A 16,418-nucleotide genomic window follows, 5' to 3' on the forward strand; every position below is an offset into this window, starting at 1 on the left:
GTTAAAGTAATTAAGCAAAAGATGTTGTGATTAGCTCACATCTGTCCTGAGCTTCAGTGTGTGGGTGCACTGGAGACATCTATGCCAACATATGGGTCGCTATGGCAGTTATGGGGTTGTTTCTAGGTAACAAGCAAAGGAAACAAAACTGTTGCTTTGTAGCTTTCACAACCTTTCATTTTGCTTCTACAAGGCACAAGACGGTACGTTTCCAAATCACCTCATTAGATGTGACGCAGCCATACCTTTGTGGCATTCATTATGATTTATTTATAGAATATCTGAGCTGTAATGTGTCCAAATGCTTCCTGGAACCCCTGCAGGTGCCGTCAAGCGTGTGGTATGTGGCACAGTACAGTCCGCAGGGTCAACGTGTTCTGTTATCGAGGGGAAATCAGTCATTGATCACAGCCTAATATAAACAGAAGTTGAGGATGAGATATTCATGTTCCACCTGAAGAATTAACAGGCTCAGTTTCACGAGTTTGAAGAGAAGTTTGGAGTTTTGTTGCAAGCGAGAGAGATCGCACTCTGGTCCGCCTGCAGTCCTTCCTCACTTCACTGAATAAATCACGCTGTTTATCTTTTGACACCGCTGAATTCCAGACATACACAGCCAAACGCTCCCCTCCATATGTCTAACAATGTTTAATTCAGTTTAGCAGGAGAAGAAGAGACGTTCATACAGCCTTGAGGCAGATCTCACTCTTCGGCTGCAAACTTTCTACGTGTAAATAAGAAAACATTGTGTTATGTTACTTGCTTCACCACATGGAGGTTTTGTATTTTTAACAACAACTCCTTAGCATAGAGAGATTGGGGCAGGTTTTCCAAATTCAGTGAAGATGTCTTGTTTTAAGGGAATATAGTCTGTACAGTCCATTACAAACACAAATGTTTTCACAGTACATGAGAACCTGGGGCCGAATTGACGAAAATGTTCTCTAGACGAAATATAAGATTGTTCTTATGATAAATTATGGGAAGTTCGTAAGAAAGTTTATAGGTAAGTGTGATTCCATATATTAGCATGTGATGTGTTAAACGGCATTAAAGATTGCATGTTAGCAAGCGTTATAATATTATATTTGTTATAATACTTTTTGTGTCACGACGGCATAATATTTGTGACGCTCTCCATTTCAAGTTGCTTTATGTGAAAACCACTCTTAAATTTCTTAAATTAGAATTTAAGAAAAAATATTGCAAAGAATTTTCTTCTTAAGAATGTTTCGTGAATCCGACCCCTGCTGTTTATTGACACTACATTGAAAATAATACTTTTGTTTACAAAAGTACACTCTAAAAACAGTTGTGTTAAAAACAACACATTTTGTGTTCAGTTAAGGTCAGCACATTAATTTGTTGTCTTTAACTCAACACATCTCTGTGTTATTTCTTTTGACAACATGTTTTGTGTTCCTTATAACACAACTTGTTTGTTACAAAATTAAGAGTGTATAAAAGCACTACAAGAAATTTGAAATCTTTAATTTAAATATGAAGAAATGATACAAAATGAATTAACTCCATAACATTATAACATCCAGTTTAAAACGAATGGGATAACTTGCCCCCCCCCAAAAAAATCTAAATCTTGCCCTGACGCGTGAAATGCTATTTTTTATGCAAATTTGCTTTTATTAATAATGTAATATAAATAATTATAGTTGACCCTTGCCTTAATGTATTAAATGTATTGTTTCCTCAAAATCAGAATTAAATTTAATTTGTGGTGTTCTATGTAATATTTTTTTAAAGGAATAGTTCACCCAAAAAGTACAATTCTTTTATCATTTATTCACCATCGTGTCATTCCAAACCTGTAAGACTTTCTTTCGTCTACAGAACACAAATGAAGATATTTTGAAGAATGTTTTTAACTCAACAACATTGAACCCTATTAACCTCCATTGTATGATTGAACACAAAACCACAGAGACATTTCTCAAAATGTTTTCTTTTGTTTTTCACAAAATAAAGAGTCACATACAGGTTTTGAACAACATGAGGGTAAATAAATGATTAAAGAATTTTCAACTTTCCCTAGATTTTAAGTGATTCAATAACAAATGCAAAACTATTTCTAACAAAACTTTACTTAAACACAGGCCTTGCCGTCCCTATGTGAAAGCTAGCCCCAGCCCCAGTCACAGACATGAGACAAATAACATCACAGCAGATGAAGTAAATGTACTAAAAAATGTTTACACAACTAACCAACAATTGTGCAAGTGTCAACGGTGACAAGAAATGCTATAGCTGCCTGAATGTTGCCGTCCTGCAAGAGGAGAATAAATATATTTACAAATAAAATCTGTTCCACAATCAGTTCCTGTGAACTGCCTTTGAACTTTGGAAGCTAATTGGTCCAGTCAAGCAGTGAACTGTTACAACAGGCTCGGCAACATAATGAGCTGGTTTGACAAAGCGGAACGACAATGCTAATTATTTTGTAACAAAATTACTGCCACAATGTGAGAGGAAAGATCAGCCGTGATTACGAGCAACACGCATTAATGCGTCAAAATGAAATGTTGGGAAATATCTGGGAAGTAGAGGGCTGGCCGGTATTAATGCGTACAGAGTTTTGAGTTTGGTGACAAAAGTAACCCATGGTGAATCTCAATACAACATAATACAAGCATTGTGCGACATTATTGTGTCTTTTTGGCTTGAAAAGTTGTTGTTGCAAATGACTGTCCCTGTGAAGTTTCAAAGGCATCATCACTTTTGAATGGAATATACTGGATGTCTTATGAAAATGAAGGGAAGCTGGTTGAGATAACTACTGCTGATTGTAAAAGTGCCATGTCTTTAAAGTGTATCAGGAACATAAACAATCCAAAGGAAGCCTTGTGTGAAAACCACATCAGGAAAACTGAGCAGAAACAGAAGTGTGCTAGTTACTGATTAGCCACGAATGGAGACGAGAAGATAAGCAAGGAGCCATGCTAATCTACTTCTCAATGGAAAAAGGAAGGAATTGAATGAGAATGAAAAGACCAGCATATCTATCAACTTAATTTAACTTTGCTAGTCTTAGTTCCAACGGTCAGATTAGCTCCAAGCTACCACTCATAAACAAGGCTAAAGCAGCATTGGATCTAATTCATGTTGATCCTCAAGTATGTGATGATGTCCATTGTCCAATTTTATCTGCATGTACAAAGAAATAAACCTAGCAGCCAAGTGTAAATACACAGAGGATGAAAGCAACTTATGTATCATACACTGCTAGCTTGGCGACTTGAAACCATCAGCGTCTCTCATGGTCACAGTGCCCACACACTTCTTTCCATACACATGCTCTAAATGGACCTCAGGCATGGTGGTCCATTCAGTCATCTTACATATGACGGACAGGACTGGAACCAACCAGCAGGCGTAAACAAGGCCACATAATGGTCACTGTGTTCCTGTAACTTCAGGCTCCAGTGACGTCCTTGATGAAGGATGAAACAAATTTGGCGACGGATGGGAGGTGGTGGGTTGGTAGCGAGTGGGGTTTGGGGGGGACTTACACAGCTGCTTACAATTTACTCGATTGTGGCAAAAACAAATGCTACTGATGGCAACACTTCATCAACTTCACTCCAAATCACGCCTGCAAGCACCAGTGCTGCTTTTGATCATTTTTGCATATTTTTAAACCTTATTTTGCTTTGGCATGATGTGGTGCTATTTTACATACGTGTTTGTATAAAAGTACACTTTGTTTACTTAAAGGGATAGTTCAAAAAAATGATTTCATCATTTGCTCAAACTTACTTTCTTTTGAAGAACAAAAAAATATATATTTTGAAGAAGGTTTGTAAACCTAACAACATTGGCCGCCATTGACTTCTGCTTTATGAACACAAAACCACAGAGACATTTCTCAAAATATCTTATTTTGTGTTCCACAGAAGAAAGAGTCATATACAGATTTTGAACCACACGAGGGTGAAGAAATGACAACAGAATTATATTTTTGGGTGAACTATCCCTTTAATATCACCTTGTTTACTAGCCTATGACAGAAATAGACTGTGAGAGGCTAAAAGAGTTCACCCATTATGAGAATTACTCAACTTTACAGAGTTCTGAATCTTTATGACTTTCTTCTATAAACACAAAAGATGTTTCCATCTTTCAAAGTTTGTCTTTGTGATTCACACAAGAAAGAAAGTAATGAAGGTTTGGGATGACATAAGGATGAGTAACTCATCTAAAAATATGCTAGCTAGCGTAGACGCTAAAGCGACTTTGGAGACGTAGATGAATTTCATAAACATCCTTGAGGGTCAGGTGAGCTAAAAAGCAGTCCCTTCCAGAAATAGATAGGCTAATGGTGGCGCGTTATGAAAATTAATCCAGTCAACCTTTGTGCTGGCTTCTGCATCTGAGGCACTAAAAGCTCCTGTCAAAATGTCAACTAGAATTAACGATCGATCGTGTCGGGGGAGCGGTGGGTTTGGCCGCGGCCCATCTTGCATTTTCCTTTCTCTTCCTGGAGCCCCGCGGCTTGTTTTAGCACCACTGGATACATCACCTTCAATGGCCATCAGGACCACCTATCACCTGATCCATAATTTCATAAGCACCCAGAAACGGCCTTGACCCCGTGTTTCGTACAATCAATCGGAACCCCTGCTTGTACGTATGCCAATGCAGGCTCATAAACTGAAGCACGCGCAAGACACGTGATTGTCTAACCTGTAACACGGCGTGTAATAACACCTCTAAAAATAAGACTGTAATTGATTTTCCTGCTTGTCAGTCTCCCCTGTGCGATTTCTTTGAATATCGCATCACCGTGTGGTAACCCGGGCACATTATTATTATAACCGACCCATTTCCCTCAAGGATTCCCTGCTATCAACTGATGGAAAATGCCAGAGGTGAGAAAAGAAGAAAAAAGATAAACGCAATTTTAAAAAAGAGCAGCGCAGAGTAACTAAACAATACGGAAAAGGGCAATCTGGGAAATATTCAAAACACGCAAAAACAAATTCACACAAATGACCGCATGTACGAACGGGGGTTTGCGAATGCCGTGCAGCCGGCCAACACTTATCTCGTGACATTCCTGCTGGTTTTCATGCCTCTAAGGGGCCCAGGTGGTAGAAGCACAAGAGCCGAGCCCCTGGAAAGCGTGCTCTCATAGGGGTAGAGCTGGCAATGTGTTGGGCCGGCAGCCAATTCCAGATTCCCAGTGCCAATAATGGAGAATGTCAGAGACGATACAAGTGCTTAGAAAATGGGGTTCAGATGTTCTTTTGAGTGGACACAGGCTTATTTTCATCAGAGGGCCTGGGCATTGCCTCTACTAAAGACCAAATTATGCCTATTGTTACATTACAATTACACAGCATTATTAACAGAGACTTGATAAAAACATTCTCTTATTTTTTGGGTATATACTGTGAAGACGGGCCTAAATACTTCTATATAAACTATCTATATAAATGACTGGATCGCGTCTAGAACGCTAAACCAACGGCAGGAGGTGAAGCCACCGGAAGCGATCGTGCCGCCATCTTGGTATTCCCAACTGACAGAGAGCGCCATTGACTTAGTCAAAATAACCCGTTTTTCAGCTTATTAGGCTGAACATTTTTGTACATACATTTTTAGTTCACATGTGTGTTTAAATTAATTGTTGCTTCTGATGTTTTTCCCAATGTTTATGTTTATTTTGGGCAGAATAGCGGTGTAAAGAAATCAATGTATGTAATGGCACATGTGTAAATGTTTAGAAATAAAGCTTCATGACTTAAAAAACATACAGCCTGTATTTAAATTTCAGACTAAGAACATTTGTCATATGTTGAGGTGTCTCATTGATCTACTGATCTGATATGTACACTGTAATGAAAAGAACAAACTCACTCTATATCTAATAAAAGGGGAATGTTACTGACTTTAAATAATTAACTATTTACATGCTTAAAAGACATGCTTATTTGCTTTGTAAGAATGTACTGTGAGACTTTAGATATAAAAACGGGGACTGGTAAGTTACTGTTTTATCATTGATATGTGATAACTTTGGGCATACCAACATGGCGTTGTAATGACGTCATGAGCGATCAGTCATTTATATAGATTAGTGGCTGCAGCCTAGGGGCCCCACCTGTTGAGGGGCCTCTGATTGGCCAGATCCTTTTTATTTGAAATTTACTTCAGCGCGAACAAAAAATAGACCCTCATTGGCCCATATGAAATAAAACAGAAAATAAGCCTGTGATTGGATAGATGTGACATTTGGGTCACATCTGTCCAATCAGCTGCTAGTGAAATCATGTAAATCATTTTCATTTACGTCACTGCTATTGCTAGACGGCATAGTGGCAAAATGTCCAAAAGAAAGTACACTTGCATGACAGCTTTTACATTAGCGATTTTTCATGCAAACCGTGCCCCGTTCCGAACTAAACTTCAAGCGTGAAAGGTACCTGAAAGCCACCTAAGGGTAAGAGCAGCCTAGGGGCCCCTGACCACCTTAATCCGCCCCTGCCTGTGTGAAATGCGTAATGCAGTTTTAGTTAAATAGAGCAGCAAATGAAGATTTACGTTATTTTATTTTATTTTTATTATTTTATTATCAGCCCGAACCTTATCAAAGAAAACATTATCATACTAAACATACTAACATCATGCTAAATAATGCTATCATGTTAAAACATGCTAGAATCATACAAAATCATGCTAGCATCATGCTAAAATAGGTTAAAATCATACTAAATCATGCTAGCATTGTTAAAATATGCTAGAACCATGCTTAAACAGGTTAGATTGATACTAAATCATGATAGCATCATGTTAAAACATGTTAGCATCACAGGTTAGAATGACACTAAATCATTCTAGCATCATGATAAAACATACTAGAGTCATCCTAAAATATAGTATCATTACATTAAAACAAGTTACCATGGTTTTGGTTTTGTAGCTTTGCCATGACAAGCACCACTCACATTTTCTTCAGAAATCTATTTTTTGTGAATTATAGGTAAACATTTAGGACTTTTAAAATAAATATTAAATTAATTTCAAGATTTTAGAGTTATGAAAACAGGAATAAGAGTTTTGCTCTGGTTTTAAAGCAAGATTAAGGTGATCAGACTAGGACTATGTTTCTTTGACAAGAATGTTCTTCCAGGACCAACAAATGTTTCTCCAGGAATACGTCTGAAGAAAAAATACCATTACCAAATGATACATGCCAGAACCAAACTCGAATGGAAAATCAGAAAGTACTGCTCAGCTTTTAGCAAGGTTAGTTAAGTGCACACAAAGAAAATACCTGCCTAGCAACATAATCTCCAATCATTTTACAAACAGGAAACTCAAATGACTGCAAATGTGTCTCGTGCTGTAACAAAAATAACAACATCCCCTTCATTCAGTGCCCACTCTAAGGACCTCCATTTAGTCAGGCCCCCAAAAGAACCTCCATTATCTGACCGGTTCCTTCCGTTCAGGAGCACAAAAGAAACAAACAATCCATACTTGATCAATTTAATGTACTGTTATAAAAGCTCTCTACCGTTTACACCAATGACATCTAAGAGCTTTCCCAGAACTGTTACCTCCCCGGATCCCATTTACTTAATTAGACAGTTTGATAATTTTCCGGGCACTGATGGTTTGGTTTAATTGAGAGGCTTTTTACAGAGGCCGGCAGCGGGACACAGATGCTCACCTCTCTTGTTCTAGTCTCATTCTCTGCGTTTCCTCTTCTGTGACCTGAGTTTCCTCCATCTTGTTCTTGCTGGAGCCCTTGCGCTCGATCCTGTCGCCTTGCCTCTCGTCTTTTCTGTTTTTGCCAAACCTGCCAGGGCAAAGACAGAGTGCAGAATAAATGAGGACGGACTCTTAGATGGTTTTTGTTGTTATGCTTTTCGACTGGTTATACAAGTAAACCCTCTTTTGTTTTCTCTTCAATAAGAGAGGTGGAATACCTGAAGGAAATTAAACTGCCAGGATACTTGACATGTCAAAGAGCGGATGACGACTTTAGATTCAACCAATCACTCCCTTTCCAAACATAATGCAGAAGAAACAGTAAATGATAAAAAGATTAAGTAGTATCTATTCTTTAATTAAAAAAATAATGATGGTATCTTTTTAGCCCATGCATAATTCCAACTGCACAGGTAATGTCAGTATTACGTAAAAAAAGGCAGAAAGTGTGTAGAAGGCAACTAGACATGAGCAGTATTCAATACAAACATATAATGTGATAATGAACATGCATGATGTTTTTCAAAATACTGTGAATACTCTTAGAAATATTATTAATTGTTTAGATTACAAGAATGCACAGTCACTTCTTTTCCATCAATCGAATTTCAAATTTACAACATTGCATGTCTTGTGTGTATAAGGGGCTGAATGGAAATGCTTCTGGCTTCGGATATAAATGAAAGAACATTACATCAGAGTGACTAAAGAGTAATGAAAGCATGGACTGTGTAAAACGAAGGTCAAATATGATCGATTTTTATATAGACTAACACTAATAATATTCGGATTCTTTAACGTTGTGTTTGTTTGCATTTGAATCTGTTTGAAACAGTTGGTTACATTTTGATTTATTTATAATTATTTATAATTCATTTTTAGTCTATATTTTTAACGTGTACATAACTAGGGATTTTTAAGGTCCTAATTTGGAATAATGGCGTGTCCAACAACAAGTTTATGTACATAAAAACACTATTATTTCGTGATAATAGGCAGTTATTCTTACCTTACTTCTAATTCGTTCCGCGATTCATAAATCTAATCCCCTCCTTTCCGCTAGCCTAGTCTGATGTGATTGTTCAGATGGTCTAGTCTGCTGTGATTGGTCTACCGCGAATGAGGCTCATGAAGAGCTACAGTGTTTGGGGGAGAAGAGTGAAGTTTTCGCGGTCAGTCCTAGCAAAACATAGGCGGGGACTATATGTAGTGACGTAAATCTGCGGTGGTTCGCGATTCGTACTAGGGACGACTCATTTGCATGTTTCAGAGTCAACTCCCTTTTTTCCAGGCCAATAACTTAGTTATTCATTCACCTTCGGATTTACAACTTGGCAGACTGCTTACTTTCAAACACGGCAACATTACACACTAGTGATGGGTCGTTCTTGAACGATTCGTTCATTTTGAATGAATCTTTAATGTGACTCGGGAAGAACGAGTCGTCTCGGGGAGTGATTCGTTCAGTTGCGCATGCGCAACATTCTATGGGTCCTGTACTGGAATTAGTAAATTAACTAATTTCTCTGTCCAAAGCTGTCACGTCACGTGACAAAAGAACGAACGACTCAAACCCGAAGACTCGGAAGGTAAACTAATCAATTCTCTTTCCGGCTCTGACTGCATTGGTAAAGCGTAGGGGGCTGTCACGTGATGAACGAACGACTCAAACCCGAAGACTCGAGAGGTGAACTAATCAATTCTCTTTCCGGCTCTGACTGCATTGGTAAAGCGTAGGGGGCTGTCACGTGATGAACGAAAGACTCAAACCCGAAGATTCGGGAGATGATCTAATCAATTCTCTTTCCGGCTCAGACTGCATTGGTTAAGTGTACAGGGCTGTCACGTGATGAACGAACGACTCGAACCCGAGGACTTGTCAGATAAGAGGTGTGGTGAGCTAATCATAGACCCAGGTAAACAATGAATTAATCTTTTCTGTTTCTTATAACATTATAGTTTTGTATTGTTTGTAATGTGATCAACGTTTGCATAAGTAGTAAATGTGTTAGGAAAGTAACATGTAACATTTTAATTATGTTTTGCTAAAATGAACAAAATGAACGATATGACTCGAAAAAAGATTCGTTCATTTTGCTGAATGAGACTCAAAGGTCCGAGTCAGTAAAATGATCCGAACTTCCCATCACTATTACACACTGCATGAAATGTCATTTTCATGATCTCGTTATATACTCAAACTTTTTCAACTCATTTTTGTTACAAAAAAACGTGATAATAACATGTACCACAATAAAATTATTGTGATATAAAAAATTGTTAGCATCACATGCCATATAGTCAACAGCTTTATAAAACCTATATAAGTAAAAACAAATTTCAATCTGTTTCTCACACAAGCTATGACTTCAGAAGATTAGAAATCTAGCGCACAAGTCTAATGGACTTTTATTACATTTGCATGGTGCTTCTTTATAACTTTGTTTATCCAGTTTGGCATTGGTAAATGAATGAATAGGAAGTGTGTAAGTGTTGTGTGTCCCCAGAGTAATAAGCCCACCAATTTCCTTAAACTTTGTCCTCTCCTGATTAAAATCTTAAACTGTTAAGACTGTCCTGCCTTTGGACAGGATGTGGTATAGACTGACTTCTCTGTCAATGGAACAGTACTTAATGTTTCGTTTTTTTTTATTATCAACAGTTGCCCTTTGGGATCCCAGCGGCTACAGATCCTGTGATTCTTATGGGCTATTAGTGACGTCATTTCCTGTCACACGTGTATGCCACACCATTTAGACCTTTGGCTGGAGGGAAGGGGTCAGAAAGTACAGATTGTGTTTTCCTGTCAAAGCTAGACTTACAACATACGCTACGTATCCAATTTTACAACAAATGTTGCTGAATGTTGCATGTGCAGATGTCTGCATCCCATAAATAAAGAATTACTGGAGGCAATAATTAAATCTTTGATAAAGCAATAACACGGAGCGTATGAATTTGTGGGGCGACAATATGAATTACTGCCTCCAATAAAAGTTACATTTTCATTGAAGGAAAGTAATCATTTTCATTGACTAAGTTGCATTCTCATGTCACCTGAATTCATGTCATGGGGATGACAATCGATTATGAAAATCTCATTTGATCACCCAACAAAAGTCCTTTTCAACAGTCAGAGATTGAACGCGATGATACGTAGCCTCAAAAGAAACTCTATCCAATTTCAACAGCGTCCTAACCACCATTACCCAAAGTTTATTTTCCTAACTCTCTCACCAAAGTTCACCAGAGACCCCAGACACACGAACTTTCCACTCCAACTCAACAGAATTACCTCAAAAAGGATTGATTTAGATCCGCTGAACATATTCATGAAACGGGAAACCCTCTTCCCCAAATAAGATTGTTTTACTATGCAACACTAGCTGTTCCATTTCTCAAATGATTGTGGGTGCGGATTCTTTCTGGTTACATAAGCGTGGAAAGGCCAAACTTGCTACTTTTGTCCCTGGGATACTGTACATTACCTGATTAATTAATCAACAAATGGCCAGGGTCTCCGGCATAGAAAGTCTGCCGGGCGCATGCTAATAACAGCGCCTCAATCTATCACCGCTATCGCTGACAACCTACTGAACATCTCAAGGACTTCTTCATTAACTCGCCTTAAATAATCTTCCTTTTCGCCATCTCGCTCTCTCTTTTTCTCTCGCCCGTGCCCTCTTTAAACTGACAGAGGAGAGATATACTAGGAGGTGGGTGGGATTTTGGAGGCTTGTCTGGAAAATAATCGATCAGACGATTGCAAACTTCTTGGCTCAAAAGTACACAAACAAGTAAGGTTAAAAGCAATTTTCTCCTGTGCAATGTGATAATCTTTTAGACCCAAATGTGAATTCTTTAACCCTTACAGTAAAACCCACATGGGAGTCAACATCAATTTGCAGATGAAATGGACCGAGGCCGAACGAGAGCCACTGCTGGGTTTTATTCATCTCTACAATGCCTGAGGCTTTAAGCATAATTGTCATTAACAAATGGAGACGGAAACTACAGAGAAGTTTTTATTTGTTGTGTCCACACAATCTACAAATTCAGTCTTTTGCATGCATAGGCCTCCTCCTCTCCCATTGGTGCAGCCAATCCAACTGATTTAACACTTCCTTCCCGCTTTTCTTTTTTATAGCACAAAGAAAATGAACAAGTGAAATGACACGCACATAATGAAGTGGTAAACGAATGGCAGCACAATAGACATCCGTACACATGGAGACAATGTGCTCTGTCCTTGTATTCTCCAGTTGAATGAGCTTCAATCAGTACTATTGGTTTTGGCTGGGCTGTGTGTTGGCTCGGTGGCTGCAGAGCTCACAGCGAGACAAGGGCTTCAGCGGGTCAAAATGAATGTCACCAGTAATAACGCAGGCCTGATGGAGATAAATCTGGACTTGGCAGGAAGTGAACACTCTATTTGCCCAGAAGTTCTAATGCTGTTTCCTCGGGTCCCCGGGAGTTAGTTTACCACACTTGTTACACCACCTGATTGAGTGTCGCATGTTTAGATGTAGCAAAGGTCCAGGGCCAACTCTAAGATTTCTTTTCAGTTTTCGAGTACTTTAATGAACCCTATAGTCTGGTATTACGACTACAGTATGGTGTCCCAAAAATACAGTAATACCACAGCTCTTTTGATCACAATAAGCACCTGTGTAAAGTTTGGTGTAAGGTGCACGCACCTCTTCAGGTGGCCTTCTGTATGCCATTCACACATACCCCCACTGACTTCATCATAAAGTGTGGTCTCCAGTTTCATGCGCACAAAAGTACAGTTTAATGGGCCATCACTAAGCATCTCTCCCCTCTGCTCCTCTGACAGCCATGAGTAATGAGCACCTAAACACCTGCCGGCTTCAAAACAAAAGCGTGTGGATGGGAGGAGGGGGGTGTTAGCGGTGGGCTGCCGAGAGCATGCGGGGAACACTCATCCTCGTGTGCACAATCACACACACACACTATAAAAATACACAGTCATACTCACACACACACGTTTGTTTTATAACACGAATGGGACCTGACAGAAATGTATAATGTTCGAAAGCTAAAGTTATAATTACTAGTGCTTAACCTGACACTTTTGCATTTTTATATTTGGGAATAAGACATTTGGAATAACATCCGACTTCAGTCTAGCAGATGTAATTTATGCACAGTATGCAAAGTTTCTTCTCCAATAGTTTCATCAGAACTCTCACAATGTCACATTACAGTACAGTTTGCCAATATTCTATTCTGCCATTATTTGGTTTGCTTTTACACAGCTGTTCTCCCAATGTCACTTCCCAAAATGTAGCTTTTTTCAGTTTCACTGTAAGAACATGTGGTCTCTGCAAGGATAAAAACAGCACCATACATATACCCACACCTCAATTACACCTTCACCAAACAATAACAGCTTTTATTCAGCGAAGGCCTTGTGCGGAAATAACCGCGGCCATCAAGGTAGGAGGCAATTGAGCTTTAATGCTCAACAAAACGTCAGCTTACCCAAAGGGCTGTGCCATTATATTCAACAGCCCACATCTATACAGCTGAATAATACCATCTCCTCAATCACCCCCTTCATCTCTGTCACCAGCGCTGTCAAAGCTAACATTTCTCCACACAAAGCAATGCATTACAATGGCCTGTTTACACTACCGAGACGTGACACGGGACGCCTGCGTCTAGAGCAATCGTAGCACAAAACGTTTTATGTATCCCATTCCCAATCGAATGTGCCACGCAATGAAATGACTTCTATGTTGTCGGTCTCAAAAGCTGAGGGTTTGACCTCTTTTTGCCACACGTGTGCGCTAAACGCTGATGTAAAATCACCTTTGGTCGTACATACAGTATATACTGTGTGCACAGAGTCCAGCAGACTTGGATTTGGTTCATAAACATATATACACATGATATGTTTTAGTACAACAACAACTTTGCTGACCAATGGAGTGGTGAAATCCTCCGGGCAACGCACAAAGTAAACACTTCAAATGCTTTTAAAAGAAGAAACAATAAAGCAAACAAATTACTTCATCTGGATACGCAGAAGCAGCTTTTAAGCACCCTAACCTTTGACCCTTCCGTCCATCACCGTTCCTTGTGACACGGCTTATGTTCTCCGTTTCCGTGCGCAATACCTCAGACGTATTGATTTACAGAGCAGTAATGTACCACATGGCTCCAGAAGACGGACATTAGTGTGTCTACAGAGTTTGATGTTATAGATATAGACAGACAGAGTGACCCAGGTCCAGACACACTAAAAAACATCATATCTGTCTGTTAGGCCTAATTAAGATTTAAAATGGATGATTCTGGGCTTGATGCTCAGAGCTAAAACAAGACAAACATTACGAGTGGGATACACCGTACAAGTCTTTATCTCATTAGCTTGTTCCTACAGAAGATGACCAAGGCCATTAAGTAGCCATAGAGCGATCGGGTTAGATGAAATGGAGTTGCAGGGTCAAAACGGAGTCAGGTCAAATAAAGTTGGGAGTGTGTCTCTATATTCACAACAGAGATGTGATAAAGAAAAGTGAAAAGAGAAAGTTTCAAGGCCATCAACAGCACACGCTGATCTGTCAACGTGAATGCTGAAGTTAACGTGAAATGTAAAGTGGCCCCATTTACTTTCCGATTACTCGTTTATTATCTTAAGATTCTGCCGTGTATACTATTTTAAAGAATTACAAAAGCGTTATGTTTTTATTACCGTAGAATGAGCCATTTTTATCTACATACACCGCGGGTCTCCTTACATGGATTTCACTATGTTGTTTCTACAGTAGCCCTAAATGGACAAACTGCTCACAGAGCGCGTTTTGTAAATACGTTATCTCCTTCAGCAAAGAAGCAAAAACGTGACGACATCTTAGTCCTGTGTCAGCCACCGTATTGCTTCAAAAGGTAGGGTTGCAATTCCGTTGGTTGCAATTCGCCACCTCATCACTAGATGCTGCTAACATCCCCACATTTCTGCATTAAAATAAAATAAAAACTAATATTTTAATAAATAATAAAAATACAATAATAATTGTCAATAATAATGTTTTTTAAAAAATATGCAGGAAACTCAAAAAGGACGAACCCAAGCAGTGGGCTTGAAAATGAACCTATGCTGGCTTGTTTTAAACCATTGTTAGGCCAAATATAAACATTTCCAGTGTGAATTTAAGCTGAGTTCATCCTTTTTTGACCCAACACTTGGTTGAAAATAACCCTTTTATAAGCATTTTTTAGAGTGAGTTGTAAAAAATAAGGACTTTGTAGTGCTTATAGTTCCTGAACCTGAAATAAAATCATAAAAAAAGCAAAATGCTAATGTTGTTTAAAATACAAATGTTGAATTCATTAAGTTGTTCATGTCAGTAATAATAAATGTCAATGATATATGATTTTTATATGGAAAGGATGCAGAAATATGGACACTGGCACTTGTACACTGCCTCAGCCTCCAGTTCTCCCTTCAGCTTCCATTTAAATGGTGTTTTGCTGCATAAGCCAGAGCCGTACCGCTCCTACTGCAAGACCCCAGTCAGCCACATGTAATTTTAATATCTTCTTGTTAGGGTAGGCAAGACAGAAAAATCTGGATCTGGACGTTTTTCATGTCCCTCTTCTGTGCTAGCAGAGGGTCTGGGCTGTTCACTCAAGGGCAAAGAGATGCTAGAATCACAGCCAGCACCGAAAGATGCCTGGTAATATCTAATTAGCAAGAGATAGACAAAGCGAATAAGTGCAGGAGTATCAAGTGCCTCTCCAGATTTTCCCAGCCTTTAGTACTTAGCCCATGTTAATGGGGACATCATTATTATATGCCCGAGTCACTACACCATCGCCGTTGCCCTGACGACAAGCTCTGTTGTTTATACCGATGTTATGTGCCAAAGCCTGGCGATTAAGCCCGTCCCCACGGACCTCATTAAACCTGACCTCTAAAGCCACACTGCCATTCCACTGTCAAACCCAGTTTTGGAAAGGTGTGAAAAAGCAAATTAAGATATTCCAGGCATCTTTGTGGCTGTCCTGAAACCTAGATGCTTCGGATCTGACAGATCTGTATTCGTCATCATAAAAGATGTCATTTACTAAATGTGTTTAAAGGGGCGTCTGGCGTATATATCTGTGGTCTGAATAAGACTAACATCATGGCAACTGAAAATCTTGGCACATAGGCTACAGTGCACATCCACCAAACTGTGAGTGCATTTGATGAATATATTCATGGCAAATCTGCAGAAATCCAGAGGGAGATTTCAGCCATGGAGATATTTGTGTGTATATGTATATGTAGGCCTTCATCATAAATATATGCAGCTTAGAGAGTTGCCTAAATGCCAAATAAATAGCGGCAAAATTAGAAATGCATTGGTCAAAAACACTGCTAATTAATTCATGCAAACCGACCAGATTTGCATTTCCTGAAGGAAACACCAGAGCTTGCAAAGAAATGTTTAAGCAGAGCTGCTATAAACTCTGCCATTGTTATGAGACTCATTATGCATTGTGAATGCACACTAATATTCAAAAGTTTAGGGTCACTCACTTACTCATTATTTATTCATATTTTTAGAAGACAAAAAAGTCCATATTACATAAATATAACAATTGGAATTTTGTTTTCGTGATTATTAAATGTATTTTAATACATTAAATGTGATGGTCACGCTTTGCCTAGA

The 16,418-nt window shown here is 38.9% G+C and overlaps 1 protein-coding gene across 4 annotated transcripts in view; it reads right to left on the reverse strand.

Annotated features, from left to right (window-relative positions):
- The window catches only part of pard3aa (par-3 family cell polarity regulator alpha, a), a 426,846-nt gene that overhangs the window by 95,936 nt on the left and 314,492 nt on the right, over positions 1–16,418 (reverse strand). For all 4 annotated transcript variants that reach the window (XM_057322206.1, XM_057322207.1, XM_057322205.1 and 1 more), the window contains one exon: positions 7,691–7,819. In XM_057322206.1, coding sequence (XP_057178189.1) covers positions 7,691–7,819 — 129 coding nt within the window. The remainder of the gene's footprint in view (positions 1–7,690; positions 7,820–16,418) is intronic.

This window comes from Triplophysa rosa, linkage group LG23 (genome assembly GCF_024868665.1).
Source record: "Triplophysa rosa linkage group LG23, Trosa_1v2, whole genome shotgun sequence".
NCBI classification, from domain to species: Eukaryota; Metazoa; Chordata; class Actinopteri; order Cypriniformes; family Nemacheilidae; genus Triplophysa; species Triplophysa rosa.